The sequence below is a fragment of the Hippopotamus amphibius genome, chromosome 2 (genome assembly GCF_030028045.1).
Source record: "Hippopotamus amphibius kiboko isolate mHipAmp2 chromosome 2, mHipAmp2.hap2, whole genome shotgun sequence".
Classification (NCBI taxonomy): Eukaryota; Metazoa; Chordata; class Mammalia; order Artiodactyla; family Hippopotamidae; genus Hippopotamus; species Hippopotamus amphibius.
Genome location: NC_080187.1, coordinates 203,510,198 through 203,526,191, shown reverse-complemented (window position 1 = coordinate 203,526,191; position 15,994 = coordinate 203,510,198). Strand labels below are relative to the sequence as shown.

Sequence of the window (15,994 nt, the reverse complement as noted above, 5' to 3'; positions counted from 1 at the left end):
TGTGAGAAGTAAACAATAAAGGAATCCACTTAATTTATTTAACCCAGTATTGCTCAAACTTTGGGAAACCATGGGTAACTAATTGATTAGGCATCAGGTCACAAAGAAATTCGTGTGCTAAGCTAAAGAGAGTTTGAATCTTATCCTGAAAGTTACAGGGAGTTGCTGAAGATTTTAAGCATAGGAATGACATGCTCAGATTTGGGTTTCAGAAGAATCATGTGGGGGATGGGCCAAGACAGTGCTGACCGGACATGGAAGACATCATCATTACTACGAACTAAGGCACAGTGGTAGGGATGAAGAGGTGAGCAAAGATACTATCCAAAGATAATAGGAGGTGGAATTTTCAAATCTTACGGTGAAAGGAGGTCTGTGGTGATTCTCAGGTGTCCTATTTCAGTAAGACAGTGAAAACCGTGTGTATGTATCTTGATGAGGATCCCATGCTTTGGCTTACTTAATGCAGCTGGTTGAAAAATGAAAAATTCAGTTACACTTCTACATTTTTCTGTTCACACAACACTATCTCACTGAATTAATTGATTTAACTTTAGTTTTCAACAATTGACGTGCACATTAGTTACTGAATTCTAGAATAACCTGGGCAGAAATCACAGTTTTGAGGTTAGCTGACTTGACACATGATTTTGTGTGTTCTGTTTTGTTTTCCTTAGTTGTGAATTTAATACGAGGGTGAGTCAAAAATTATCTGTGCCCCAGTTATATTAAAACTTCTATAAATTCTATAGCCAGAGTGTGGATAATTTTTGACTAACCCTCATATATTTAAAATTTTAATTAGTTACTTTAAATTTTGCGTATTATGTATTAATTCTTCTCTTCTGGGAAATAATTTATTCTAATTTTTTTTCTGCTTTCTTTGTTTAAAGATTTCACCCATAATTCTTAATACTGTGCTGACAATAATGGCTGCTCTGTCTCCGAAGACAAAAGAAGATGAATCCAAAGATACATCTAAGGAAACGGAAGATCTTTGGGCTATCAAATCTATTAGTGATTGTAACACTTGGTTTCTTGGTGTTGACATGGCCACAGAAATAACAGAAAATTTCAGAGGCACTGAAAATCCATTGATAGAGGAAAATTGTGCTATTGTTGTCCAGTCAGTTCAAGTTACCTTAGAATGTGGCCTTGGGCATCGAACTGTACCTTTATTACTGGCAGAGTCTAAGTTTTCAGGAAGTATTAAAAATTGGAGTTCCCTAATGGCTGCTTCTGCGGACATGACACTAGAGGTATGACCACATGAATTATTACCTACCTCCAGAGGCAGCTTCTTAAAAGTACAATTGAAGAATTAAGAAGTGAGCTTTTTTGTGTGTGCATGACCATGGCAAGTATATATATGAATAGATAATACACTCTAACATTTAATTTGTTGATGTATAGTATTATTTATTTAGTCATTTCTTTTTAGAAGTTCTTTTGCGAGGTGATTTGTTTATGGAGCAAAGTAAGAGTAAAATAAAATGCACCCTCTTTATGTATATTCTTTGTGTCTTGTGTTGTTAAAATGGTTATTGACATGTAATATTTTTTCCTACTGGTTCTAGAAATACATAGTTAAAGTTTAAAACTCTCCTTATAATTCTGTGCTTTTCCAGGTTCATTATTACAATGAGACCCATGCTGTTTGGGAGCCACTGATTGAGAAAGTGGAGGGGAAGAGACCGTGGAATTTGAGGCTTGCTGTAAGGAAATCATAAAATGTCATTGTGTACATTCGCTTTTACATATTTTTTTTTTGTTCAGAGATTCTCAAGATGTAGTCCAGGATCCTTGAGTCCCTTTAAGAGGATCGTGGGATCAAAATTCTTTTCATAATAGTATTCTATTCAGACATTCTATATCATTTTCATTCTCATTCTCTCATGAGCATATAGTGGAATTTTCCAGAGTCTATGTAATTTTGCAACAGATTGAATACAAAATTAGAAATGAGAGTCCACATGTCTTGTCTTCTCTTCAGGCTTGCACTAAAGAGACCTGTAAATGCTCCTCTTCTCACTATGTATTTTTATTAGTTATTTCTTATTAAAATATTATTTATGTTAACATGTAATTGTTGGTTTTAAATGAATGTTTAAAATTTTCTCAATTTTCTCAGAGCACATATTGATAGGTAATAACCCACATAAATGAAGCTCTTTAGAATCCTCAATCGTTTTAAGAGACCAAAATTTCAAGAACTGCTATTCTGGTTCATGAATTCTTTGTTTGATCTCTTTATGGTACTTCTTGAGAACCCTTCAGAGTCCTAGATACTGAAGCACATCTTCGTAGATTAACAGGAACATAGTTCTATACCCTTCACGAGAGCACACTTCTCTGGGGCAGCCTGACTCAAGTGTGAGGCATTGACATTGACTCAGCAGATTTTTATTTTAAAGATGAGAAGTCACTTAACCTGTGTCCCAATTTCCTTTCATTAATATTTCTGACCTACCTCTCTTTGGAATAGGCAGGCTAACAAAGAATATTTTACAAGATTTTTGAAATGCCTTTAGAACCAAAACTATGATGGGATCTGATGGCTGGTTGAAAGCCCATCATATTACTTATTTATAGATGTTACTGGTATAAAGTAGAAGGAATTCCAAATGTTACTTCCAATGAGGATCAGTTTAGACTTCAGGGTCCTCTTGGAGTGCTCATCAACATAAAATGACCAGGTGAGGCTGGGGAATGCACAAGAGACAAATATTGTAACTCACTTGGCGTGCTTCCACGGCACAGTTCTAAACATTTCCCTATGCACGGACTACACACCAAAACAAAGAATGCTGATCTGTGCTAAACCAAGGTGAAGCACTGAATAATTTTGAAAATGAGACTTTTCGGGAGCCTTAAGGTAAAGTGACGAGATTAAGAGAATGTAACTCTGTCGAGAATATTTTAATTTTATTATTCATTGGCTCATAAATTTGTTATGTATTTATCCTCATAGGTAAAGAAGAATCCAGTCCAGGATAAAAGTTTGATGCCAGGAGATTATTTTATTCTACTTCCTGAGCCACAAACAGAAGTTGATATTTCTTCATGCGATACAATGAATATAACAATATCCAAAAGCTGTCTTAATGTTTTCAACAATTTGGCCAAAGTATGTTTGGTTCTTGCTTGTGCTATTTCAAATGGAATTTTAAATTGAAATGTGTGCAGTATTTTTTACTAATGTCATCAACATTAGTTTCTAAAAAATGTGTAATCATCATTTAGTTTTTGAAAAAAAGTTTGAATTTTGCAAAAATGTCATTGTGCTGTTGTGTTCCTTTTCAGGGTTTTTCAGAGGGGACAGCTTCTACTTTTGACTACTCTTTGAAAGACAGGGCTCCTTTTACAGTAACAAATTCTGTAGGTATTCCCATTAAGGTGCAGCCCAATCATAATCTCAGAGTGATGGGCTCACTTGAGAAAAGAGATGCGTGTGATGTTGATGCCGGTCAGAGTTTGGAGTTGGAATATGCCAGCATGGAACCCTCACATCAAGGGAAACTGTCTATACTGAGCCGTCAGGAGAGCTCCCTCTTCTCTCTGACCTTCGGTATGCTGTATTTATTTTTAAGGGTATCTTGGGAATTATTGGTGTTGGCTTATTTTTGATCAAATATGGAAAAATACTTTGCTGCAGATACTTTGAGAGACAGCATTTCTAAAGGTTTGAAACAAATAGTCGATAAACTTTTTTGTTTTCTTCCTCTAAACTTGAGAAAAATAAACTTGGTTAATTTAAGAATTACCTTAGAAAACTAGGTTATTTCTTTGTGCCTAAATAGTACAGTGTGTAGTATGCTTCAGAAAGGACTGGAGTTCAGTGAGGAGAGAAAATAACTATATTCAGAAGTCTTAAAATGTTGACAGTATTTATCATCATTTCAAAAAAAGGCGCTTCTTATTGTTATATAGTTGAGAAAATGAGGAACAAGTTGGATTTTGTTTGTTTTAAGACATTTAAAACCCCAAGAGAAATTGTTTTGGGTCAAAGAATTTTATAATGATAACTAGTGTCCTTTCTTTGTTAGCTCCTGTGTCTTAGAAAAGGCTTTTGTGTAGTCATCACGTCTAGTCATGAGGAAGACTCCTCTTGTCATTATTTTGAGGTGCTGCTGCTGATTCTATCTTTAAAAAATGTAGGTAAATTAGTATTTGGAATGCTTCTTATTTATGCTCTGCCTTAGCACCTCATGGATATACAGAAGTTGCGAAAGTCCCTGTTTCCAGACCTGGACGGCGATTATATAACGTATGGAATCCCAATGCCAGTCATTTTGACTCACTCGTGGTACAAATTGATGCAACTGAAGGGAATAAAGTAATTACCCTTCGTTCTCCTCTGCAGGTAATGCATTAAAGTGAACGGTGTTCCTTTAAGAATATCAAGAAATATTAAATCATTTGGCTGAATATAGGAATATAATAAAACTTCATTAGGTCAGTACTGATTGTTCAGAAATAAATAATAGTTTGAACTGGATACTGTTTCCTGCCCAACTTTCTTTTGTAATATTCTTCATTTTAAATGTCTCATGAAATGCCCTTGTTAATTTGAAGACAATTTTTGTTGTCTCCTGGATTTACAATTAATGAAACTTTCTGTCTTTTCCTTTAAAGATTCAGAACTGAGGAATATTATAATAATAGCTGGTTGTCAAATAGGATAACATTCCATCCTCTTTGTAGTGTATTTTTCAAGTACGTGTGAAGGAATGTTGGAATGATCTCCCAAGAAAAAAAAATTTTAGTATGTTAATCGGTATAAATATTTTTTCCACCTTTGAGGCTTTATCGATTTTTCTTCTTCTGCGCGATATTACAGATTTCAGCATATGGTCAGCAAAAGAACATTTCTTCCCACCTGTAACCTCAGAGGAAAATGAAAGGATTTCAAACTTGGCTCATTTATTGCCTGAATTTGGTATTAGCTCCAACCTATATTGCATTGTAGTTAAGGAAGGATTGTGCTATATTCATTTACTTCATATTTTCTTTGCTGTCCTTTTCTGTGTAGTCGTATGGTGCACTGAGGAAGGTTGTAATGAAGAAAATATTATGGCTGAAATCTTCAAAGATTAATACATATTTGAAAGATAATGTGCACTAAGAAAATCAGTGTGTAATATATGAACATGTGAATATCCTAATAATTTTTAACTTCCACTTAAATATCAAGTTTCATATATCAATATATAGCAGTTAAATATCTTAAAATTTTTCAATAGCCATAAAGATATCTTCCAATATTGGGCTTGAAACTTTTTAGATCTAAAAGTAATTGTGTGAGAGTCAGTGGGAAGTTGTTGTATAACAAAGGGAGTCCAGCTCGAGGATGGAAGATGCCTTGGAGGACTGGGGCAGGGAGGGTTGGGGGGACTCGAGGGGGGGGTCGGGGAAGGGAGGGAGTACGGGGATGTGTGTATGGAAACAGATGATTGAACCTGGTGTACCCCCAAAATAGTAAAAAATAAAAAAAAAATAAAAAAATAAAAAAGTAATTGTGTGAGGCTCACATTTTTCTTTTGAACGTCTGCATCTTTTCAAACAATGTATATTTTTTTTTTGTCCAACAGATTAAAAACCATTTCTCTATTGCTTTCTTCATCTATAAATGTGTTAAGAATGTGAAGCTACTGGAGTGCATTGGAGTGGCCAGACCTGAAGAGGAGTTCCATGTTCCCTTAGATTCGTATAGGTAGATACTTCCTTGAACATACTGATATTAAGCTATAAAAGGTTCATAATATATATTTTTAATTCTGTGAATTAGGATCTATATTCTAGAAAAAAGTAAAGTGTCTATATTCTACATAATAATAATTCTTATCTAAAGATCAATAAAAGCCAGTTTTAAGACACATAGGGAAATATATTTATATTATTATTGAATTTACCAGATGAAAATTTCTTATTGTGTATTTGATGTTTTAGAATTTTCTGAGACTGATTTTTGTTAGATTGTCTTTGTATTTGAAATGACTTTTTTTTTTAGTTGTCATTTTTTACAGAATATTTTTTCCCAAAAGGTGCCTCCATGAGTCAACTATGTGACTTTGGGCAAGTTTCTTAAGCTTTCTTAGCCTTGTTTTTCTCATCTGTAAAAATAGCAATAATAGTACTTATAGAGTTATCAAGAAGAGTTAATGAGATTCTTTTTCTTAAGTTCTCAATAAAAACTTTTTTCCCCCTCTGTTTTCTACTTCTGTAGATGTCAGTTGTTCATTAAGCCAGCTGGTATCTTAGAGAATCAGTACAAAGAATCCACCACTTATATTTCCTGGAAGGAAGAACTTCATCGGAGCATGGAAGTCAGATGCATGCTGCAGTGTCCGTCAACAGAGGCCAACTTCTTACCTCTCATAGTCAGTACAGTTGCTGTGCCTGATGAATTAAGCTATATATGTGCACATGGGGAAGACTGGGATCCAGCCTACATCATTCATCTTTACCCTACTGTCACTTTGCGGAATTTTCTACCATATTCTCTAAGATATTTACTTGAGGTATGTCTCTTGCATTTTGTTTGACTTTTATTATTGCATGGAGTGAATTCTAGTTTTTTTTTATGGTATTTTAAGTCAAGGTCAGTGTTTTACATCAGATACTTGTAATGCTTTAATAATATTAATAATAGCAAAAGTTGGTATAGCATCTACTTTGTGCCAGCCACTATGTCATGTATTTTACATGTATTAACATATTTAGTCCTTAAAATCACTTCCTGAAGAAGGTACTGTTATTAGACCCATTTTACAGATGAGGAAACTGAGTCATAGAGGGGTTAAGTGACAGGCCCAGGATTCCACAGCTAATAAATTGTAGAGCTGGGATTTGAACCTAAGCAGTTTGGTTCCTTGTTCTCCACCACTGGACTCTGCTGTATCTGCTATAAATTAATAATTATAATAGTCTCTTTATTATCTAAGTATAATTTTCTTAGCGAAAGTATAGCAGAAACACCAGTGAGAAAACACTTCATCTTAATTTATTATGAAGTTAATTTTAAAGTTTTTGTTTTAAAATGATTATTTGGATCAAGTTTCTGTTGAACTGAGATATAATTGCTGTCTTAAGAAATATTAGGGAACATTTTCTAGTAATGAAATATGATAAATACTTTTAAATTTGTACATGCCACAACATTTCCAAATACAAAAATCTGGAAAGAGTTCAGAACCTAAATTATTTTTCTTTATCTGACAATGAGCCTTCCCTGAGTTGTGAAGAATGAAATTAGGTGAACTAAATAGTATTTATACAAGAGAAGCTTTCAGTAAGGAAGCCTAATTTATTATGTTGCTGTTACTCATTTTTAAAGTAGTTCCACCTTAGATAGCTTGTCAAAATAGTTTGATATCACTTTTCTTATTCTATTTGTATGAGAACCATTAGGTGTAGTATGTGAATAAAGGATGAAACTGAAGCCCAGGCAGTTAAGTGGCTCATTTAATGACATCGCTCTTAATGGAGAACAGCCAGTGTTCCTGAATCTGGCCTTTGATTCTTGGCACATGTCTGACTTTTTCTCAAAACTTACAGCCATTGGCCTGCTAATAGCCAGAAGACAATTTCTGCCTTTGGCTATGATATAGTGTTTTCTTTTTAGGCTTAGTAATTATTGGATATTCATAATGTGTAAAGATGGTACCTAGAAGGCTTGTCGATTATAGCAAATCTTATAGGTTACTTAGTATTTGTGTAAAATATGGATGTTATTGCAGAGATTTTAAAAAATTGGTAAGCAAATTTAGTTTTTGTTTGTTTGTTTTTAGGGAACAGCAGAAACTCATGAGCTAGCAGAAGGCAGTGCTGCCAATATTCTACATTCGAGAATCAGTGGAGAAATAATGGAATTAGTTCTGGTGAAATATCAGGGCAAAAACTGGAATGGACATTTCCGTATATGTGATACACTTCCCGAATTCTTTCTTGTGTGTTTTTCTTCTGACTCCACAGAGGCATTGACAGTTGACCTGTCAATACATGTCGAGCGAATTGGCAGCCAGATGGAGCTATCCATCTTTAGTCCCTATTGGCTAATCAACAAGACTTCTCGGGTTCTCCAGTATCGTTCAGAAGATATTCATGTGAAACATCCGGCTGATTTTAGGGAAATCATTTTATTCTCTTTCAAGAAGAAGAACATTTTTAGTAAAAATAAGGTGTGTTTTTGTTGATAAAACAAATTACCTATTTATTGTGTATCTAATGCCATGCTTACCCCTTTGCTCAGTGTCATTGGTATGAATTAGGTCCAAGAGGCTTTTAAGGAACACATCGTCAAATGGGGTATGAGGAACTAACATCAGTAGTGTCCCAAGGCTGTTACCTTTTTCTCTGGTGCCCCTAGAATTACTTCTGTTCTTGACATAGTGTCAGGTAGAAAGCTTGATTTTCTGTAGGTTACCAGTGATGCCATGGCATTTCGAAAGATAGTGCAGTTGAATTTGATTTGTTTTAACTGAGCGTTCCTATGTGTGAAGCACTAAGGCAGGCCTTCAAGAGAGAAACCTCATGCCTAAGGCCTGATCCCTTATGCTCTGGTCCCTTCTTTCCTTTTCAGACTTTTCAGACTTTGGTATTGCTTACCTCTGGGCCTTTGTATTGCTGCACTTCTGCCTTTAATGCCTCTTGCCCTATGCTTTCCCTGTCTGCCTCATGTTTTCTGTTATCCACTGTTCATCCTTTGGCATTCTGCTCCAGCCTGACGTGTGAAGGATTTTCTGACCATCTAAAGTGGGGCTAGATATCCCATCCATGTTCCCTTAGAGCAGTGCTCCTCAAATCTCAGTGTGCTTTAGAATCACCTAGAGGGCTTTGAAATCAGATTGCTGGGTCACACCCCCATAGTTCAATTCAGTAGGTCTGAGTACGGTCTGAGAATTTGCATTTTCCATAGATTGCCAGGTGACGCTGTTGGTGCTGGTCCAGGGACAACACTTTGAGAACCCCAGTCTTAGAGTGTTCATTAATGCTTGATATTGTACCTGTTTATGTGTCTGACCTCTGGTTGTACTCGGGTTTTTTACAGTCTCTTGGGTAGATGGAGGTTAATACAGGAGCAGAGTTAGATCTCTTCTATAAAACTTTATTTGAATCCCATAACTAGAAGTAAACTTCTTACCCTCGCACCTTAGGGACAGCATTTTACCCCTCTTATATGGCTGTTATCACATAGAGTCTTGCATCTTAATTATTAGTATGTATTTCCTTTCTCTCTGTTTAGTTGGAACCTCATCGAAGAAAGGAATTGTGTCTTCCATTCTGCTTATCAAAACACTTTTCATTTATTGTTTGTTGAATAATATTAAAAGCATAAATTCTCTGTGTGCTAAAACTTTAAGAATTCGTTAGCTCTGTATCAAAAGTCTAAGAGTAGAAAATATCATTTTACATTATAATTCCTTTTTAGGTAACAGAAGGTCTCATTGGCATACATCTTTAAATTCAGTGTACTTATCACATGGGTGAATGGGAGGAGCTCTGCTTTTATTATATTGTCCCCTAGAGTTTCTGTGGTTCTGTTACTCATTTGCAGCATGCCTTTGATTATATTTTTCTGTGTCTCATGTTACTAAATAAATTTCTAGTGGTCTCGCAACTTTCCATCAAATAAAATTAATGTAGTGTTTTAGATTTCTTATATGATTGTTTGTGTTCTCTGGCATAGGTGCAATTAAAAATTTCCACTAGTTCGTGGTCCAGTGGTTTTTCATTGGATACAGTGGGAAGTTATGGGTGTGTCAAGTGTCCTGCCAACAATATGGAATACCTGGTAAGGCTTTGCTTGCTTATTTACCTCTGATTTCATTCACCTTTTCTCCAGTAGATGAGCTGGATCCTAAGGGGTACAGAAACATGAATTCAAAGTGTTACGTGGAGGACTGTTTTCTAGGACTGCTAGTATCAAAGCAAAACCTAAATTTGTCAAAGTTTAAGACAGTGAGTGGAATCCATACAAGTAAGCAACTTGGTAAATATTCAGAATATGCTAGAATCCACATTCTGTACCTCCCCCTGCCAAATGTTTCTTAAGTCTTAAATTTGACTGTGAAAATTTGAATCATCTGATATTAGTTGACTTGTTTTATCACCATCTTGAAATTTTTATTTTATTTTATTGATAGCAGAGATAATGAAGCAGCAGAAATTGAGCCTGTACAGTGATTTTAAAACAATTTATTTTGAAATGTTAAAAAGTAAAGGATTTTTTAAAATTAAGTTTATTATTACAAGTCATCATCAGTTAAATTACTGATTGATATTCCTTGAATTGGTTTCTGATGGAGCCAAACTAAGAAACCAAAATTTTTCTGCTCAGTGAGAAGATAATCAGTCATGGAATATGGCTCTTAGTAATTACTTTATTTAAGAAATCTTATTTTAAAGTATTTCAAGAAGCCTGTATGTGAATGGGTGTGTGTGTGTGTGTGTGTGTATTTCAAGCTATATGTAAAGTACTGGGAAATGATAAGCTTGTTTGTTTCCTTTCCACAGGTTGGTGTTAGCATCAAAATGAGCAGTTTTAATCTTACACGAATAGTTACTTTAACGCCCTTTTATACCATTGAAAACAAGTCATCATTAGAACTAGAAGTTGGTGAAATTGCATCTGATGGCTCAATGCCAACTAATAAATGGAACTATGTTGCTTCTTCAGAGGTAATATTTTCCTTTAATACAACTGGCTCCTAAAATGTACAAATAAATGTAGACATATAAATAAGAATTATATATCTCTCTTTGTCATACTTACTTTGCTACTGTATTTGTGTGTTAAAATATGACAGCCAGTTTTGAAAGAATTTTCTTTCATACTATAAGCATATGCTAAAAAAGAAAAAAATTGTTGCCAATATTTACCACTAACTCAGTCTAGACTGTTAACACTCATTCTCTAGTTCTTCCTACATGTGTAAACATGGATATGTACTGTAAAATGTACATGAAGATAATGTACTATGTATTCTGTCAATAGTCAAGAAAATGTCCTTGTATTCAAGAAGAATCTAATCTTGTTGGAAGGCTTAAGACTCATGTAAATTAATACATGGAGAAGAAGATAGTATATGGTAAGGTATAGGTGGTTATAGACACTCTGGATAGATGAGCTGGAAGTTCCCTTGAAAAATTCCAAAAATCAACCACCTTCTACTTTACAGAGAAGGAAATTGAATCTCATACTTTTTTAGGTCAGTAAAGTTACTGGTGGTTGAAATCATTGTGGTCTAGATCACAAGAAAAAGTTTCATAGAAGAGCTGGCATTTGAACTAAACTTTGCAGACTCAACAAGATGTAAGGTGAAGAGAATAAGCAAAGAGTCGGGGAGAGGACAGGTGCAAAGACAAGCATTAGTGCTTGAGTTTGCCCAAGTTTTCAACCAAACCAGCTGACATAAGGAATTCTGTACATCTCAAAAAAAAAGTTCTAAAATTATTTTTAAAAATACTTAGGGACTTTCCTGGTGGTCCAGTGGTTAAGTCTTTGCACTCCCAATGCATGGGGGCCCAGGTTCGATCCCTGGTGAGGGAACTAGATACTGCGTGCTGCAACTAAGAGCCCGCCCACAAGCCACAACTAAAAGAATCTTGCGTGCTGCAACTAAGACCCAGCATAGCCAAATAAAGAAATAAATATTTCAAAACACACACACACACACACACACACACACACACACACACACACACACACAACTTTGCAAAAAGCTTAAGAGGAGGGATTCCAATTACAATACAAACAAAGTTAGGCCTCTAAGAGGCATGGGCTTCCCAAGGCACCGGGAATGATCTCCACAAACTGATCTCCGTAGACTTGGCAACAAGTAAATACTCATTATCTTTTTATCTTTGATGTGAGTTTGATAGCAGTAGTATTTTTTTCAGAAATAGAATTTACCCAGTATTCTATAACAGAGGAAACTTTTGGTTTAGGAACTAAAATCTCAGTTTTACAAATAAGGAAATCGAGGCTCAAAAAGGTTCACAATTTAATTAAGATCAAACAGCTAGGAGGATAGTGTCAGGACTTCCAGCACGGTCTTCTGCGTTCATTTGTCTTCTGTTTTATCTAGGATAAGATACTCTGTGAAAGAATTCATAGTGCATTAAAGAATTAAAATGGGATATACATAAAAGCAAATGTTATTGAGATTACAGTTTTTGAATATTTAAGATACTTGAGATGTTCTTAATAGCACTTCGGTTTCTCATAGTGTAATTATTCCATAAGTATGAGAAGACTAATATGTCTGTTCTTCTGATGGAGTTTCTTTGGCTTCATAAATAATCCTTATATTGTCAATAATCTTAATAAGAGCTGTAGAGGGAGTGTTTTAAGAAACAGTAATAATTGAATCATGATCTGAATTAGAATTGAAAACTTTATTAGCCACTGTTTTATTTATACCATAGTATTGTTTTAAGACGGATATTAACTTTTATATTTTCAGTACCTTCCATTTTGGCCTGAAAAACTTGCAGGCAAACTTTGTGTGAGAGTGGTGGGCTGTGAAGGATCCTCCAGGCCATTCTTTTATAACCAGCGGGATAATGGCACTTTATTGAGCTTAGAAGATCTGGTAAGTTTTCCTGTTTTAAAATAAAATGTCTTTGATTTTTAAAGTTTGCTTCAAATTATTAAGACATTATAAAATATACTGATACTTAATTGAAGGTATACTAACTATATCAATATATAATACTGTACGTATATTTATAAGCGATCAGAGCCAGTGTGCTTTTCAGTAATAAGTTAAGAAAACAATCTTTTAAATATCTATATAAGTGGTTGAAATTCTAAATGTAAATTCTAAATGCAATTTAAATTAGTACCTCAAACATACTGTTTTTCTCTATAATAGAATGGGGGTATCTTGGTGGATGTAGATACTGCTCCACATTCAACTGTCGTAAGGTTTTCTGATTACCACGAGGGATCTGCACCTGCCCTAATAGTAAACCACACACCATGGGACGTCCTCACATATAAACAAAGGTATGAGAAAAAAAAGAGTTCTTAGAAAATCTGATTTGCTTTTACTGGTCCACAACCCCTTCTAGGAAATACTTGGAGCTAGACGCATTTCACATTCCACATGTTTTCAGATTTCAGAAAGGTAATAGGGACACATGATGTTTATTGCTAATACCCTTAGTAGGTTTTGAGGTAGTACTCTGTAACTAAACACATTAGTATTCCTGCAGCAGAACTTGTGAACGTTCATGATGAGTGGAATAAATGAAACTATTAATAGTTTCATATCAGTTCAGGTTAAGTTTTGCTGCCACATGACTTTATTTTTTAAGCTCTTTATTAGAATATAATTGCTTTACACTCTTGTGCCTGTTTTTGCTGTACAACACAGTGAATCAGCTGTATTTATACATATATCCCCATATCCCCTCCCTCCCGCGACTCCCTCCCACCTTCCCTATCCCAGCCCTCTAAGTCATCACCCATCCTCAAGTTGATCTCCTTGCCATGTGACTTTTTTTTGGTCATAAATTATTTATATATATTTTTTCTATATATTATGCTTAAAGTCACAGTTTTTCATTTTTTTCATTTTTTTTTTTTGAGGTACACCAAGTTCAATCATCTGTATTTATACACATATTCCCGTATTCCCTCCCTCCCTCGACTCCTCCCCATCCTCCCCATCCCAGTCCTCTAAGGCATCACCCATCATAGAGTTGAACTCCCTTTGTTATACAGCAACTTCCCACTGGCTATCTATTTTACAGTTGGTAGTGTATATATATGTCTATGCTACTCTCTCACTTCGTCTCAGCTTCCCCTTCACCCCCCGCCCCAAACCTCGAGTTTTCTAGTCCATTCTCTGCATCTGCTTCCTTGTTCTTGTCTTGTCACTGAGTTCATCAGTACCATTTTTAGATTCCATATATATGAGTTAGCATACAATATTTGTCTTTCTCTTTCTGGCTTACTTCACTCTGTATGACAGACTCTAGGTCTATCCACCTCATTACATATAGCTCCATCTCCCATATGACTTTTGACACCAAACTTAGAGAAAAATATTTGAACTTTTGGAGCTTTTTAAATTTCAGAATTGTATATAAGGAATTGTGAACATGTTTAAGCATTATCATTCTTTAGTCTGGTGATGCTCAGTGAACCCCTCCCTATAAACCGTATCTAGTTTTTTTGGTAGGAATAGTAGAAGATTAAATAAGAGGGCAGAAGATTAAAGAAAGATTAAAGTAGAAGATTAAATAGTGGTGTTGAACGTATTATATATAGTACAGGCTGATAAGAATTTTGTTGTTCTTGTCTGTGCTATCATTTGGCTTGGGTGAGGCCATTAAATAATGATATAACAGATAGCTTTAAGTCCTTAAAATATGTAATATATATTTGCAAAGAATTATTGTTATAAATCTTCAAGGCATTGTATTATATATATATAAAATATAAAATAACAATGTACATTATATATATATATACACACATATGTATATAAAATAATGCCTTGCAGATTTAATGTATTCTTAACTCACATGGCTTGAATCTGCTGACAGATTTAAAAGCATAGATTGGTGTTAAACCCTAATTGGGTTACTTTTTGTTTTATTTTCGTTCTCTGGAAAGTCTTTTGTATTATCTAGACCAATACCTCCTAAACTTAAGTATCAATATTGAGATCTCTTAGTAATGTGGTTAAAATGCAGATTCTGATTTAGTAGGTTATGGGGGGCGGGCAGAATTTTGCACTTTGCAGCCAGCTTCCCGGTAACGCTAATGCTACTGGTCCACAGACCACGCTTTGAGTAGCAGTGGTACGGACCCAATTCTTTTTTCCTCCGAGACTTATTTCTTATTCATTGCATTTGATTAAAATCTTAAATTTGAGCACCAAGTAAAGTTCTTATGCTACTAAAAAATGTACTATTCACAGCCTTTTCTATATATGAGCTCTATGTACCAGTCTGTTTACTTAATGAATGTCGTTAGTGTGATCTTGCCTGGATCAGTTCAGAGTATACCGCAGCTTCAGCAAGGGCGGTATACTGTTCCCTCAAGCTTCCAAGTCATTACTTAATTGGACCTTTTAGGGAACCTATTTTTAGGCAGAGTTGTGTTTTATTAACAAAGTTGGTTCTATGAGATGTTTGCGCCAGTCCCTTCCTGAATAAACCACAGTTCTCGGTTTCTCAAGGCCAGGATATTTTAATCTTCCCTCTGTTGCTTGTGTTTCAGTGGGTCACAGGAAGAACTGGTATTGCTGCCAAGACAAGTTCGACTCTTCGCCTGGGCAGATCCCACTGGTACCAGAAAACTTACATGGAGTTATGCAGCAAATGTTGGGGAACATGATCTGTTAAAGGTATCATTTGATGTGAATGAGTGCTGTGTGAAGCACCCGAGAACAAAGGAAGTAGACAAGTTAGCCTCGCACAGTCACCTTTGTCTTTACTGAACTAAAAATGAATTGAAAGTATTTTCAAAATAAGTTCCCTTTGGGCTTTAGATTACAAATAGTTCATGCCAGTATTTTGTCCTAGATCAGTCAAAATACTTTATTTACAATGAAAAAAAATAGGTCTGTTTCAGCTTGCCTATGACCAGAAAAGTACTTTTTTATTTACTTTTTTTTTAAAAGGAAAGAATTTTGAAGCCAAGTGGAAAACAGCTTTATTTTGAACATATGCATACCACTGTTAGCTGTGAGATTTTTTAAGCATGTTTTCCTTGTCAAAGCCGTATGGTTTGTTAATTAAAGGAGTCTGACAGTATCCAAATTATCCCGTATAAGAAATTTAATGCAGTATTTATTGAAACAATATTTAGGTAGCTAAATTAATTAAATATGTTGTTTCCTTGACTCCTAGACTTTGGGAAGGGCTTAAGAATTCATCTGCCAGCCTCCCTCCAATAGAGGCATTGCTCCTCCATGAGTGGCACCCAGTTTCTGTAGGAATATGTTTTATGCTGAAAAGTTCATACAGTGTCATA

The 15,994-nt window shown here is 35.1% G+C and overlaps 1 protein-coding gene across 3 annotated transcripts in view; it reads left to right on the top strand.

Moving 5' to 3' along the window:
* Positions 1–15,994, top strand: part of VPS13C (vacuolar protein sorting 13 homolog C) — a 186,053-nt gene that overhangs the window by 133,330 nt on the left and 36,729 nt on the right. For all 3 annotated transcript variants that reach the window (XM_057722664.1, XM_057722667.1, XM_057722666.1), the window contains 13 exons: positions 894–1,259; positions 1,629–1,715; positions 2,972–3,127; positions 3,304–3,568; positions 4,203–4,363; positions 5,592–5,713; positions 6,227–6,521; positions 7,791–8,180; positions 9,689–9,793; positions 10,516–10,680; positions 12,468–12,596; positions 12,879–13,012; positions 15,239–15,365. In XM_057722664.1, the coding sequence (XP_057578647.1) occupies positions 894–1,259; positions 1,629–1,715; positions 2,972–3,127; positions 3,304–3,568; positions 4,203–4,363; positions 5,592–5,713; positions 6,227–6,521; positions 7,791–8,180; positions 9,689–9,793; positions 10,516–10,680; positions 12,468–12,596; positions 12,879–13,012; positions 15,239–15,365 (2,502 nt within the window). The remainder of the gene's footprint in view (positions 1–893; positions 1,260–1,628; positions 1,716–2,971; positions 3,128–3,303; positions 3,569–4,202; positions 4,364–5,591; positions 5,714–6,226; positions 6,522–7,790; positions 8,181–9,688; positions 9,794–10,515; positions 10,681–12,467; positions 12,597–12,878; positions 13,013–15,238; positions 15,366–15,994) is intronic.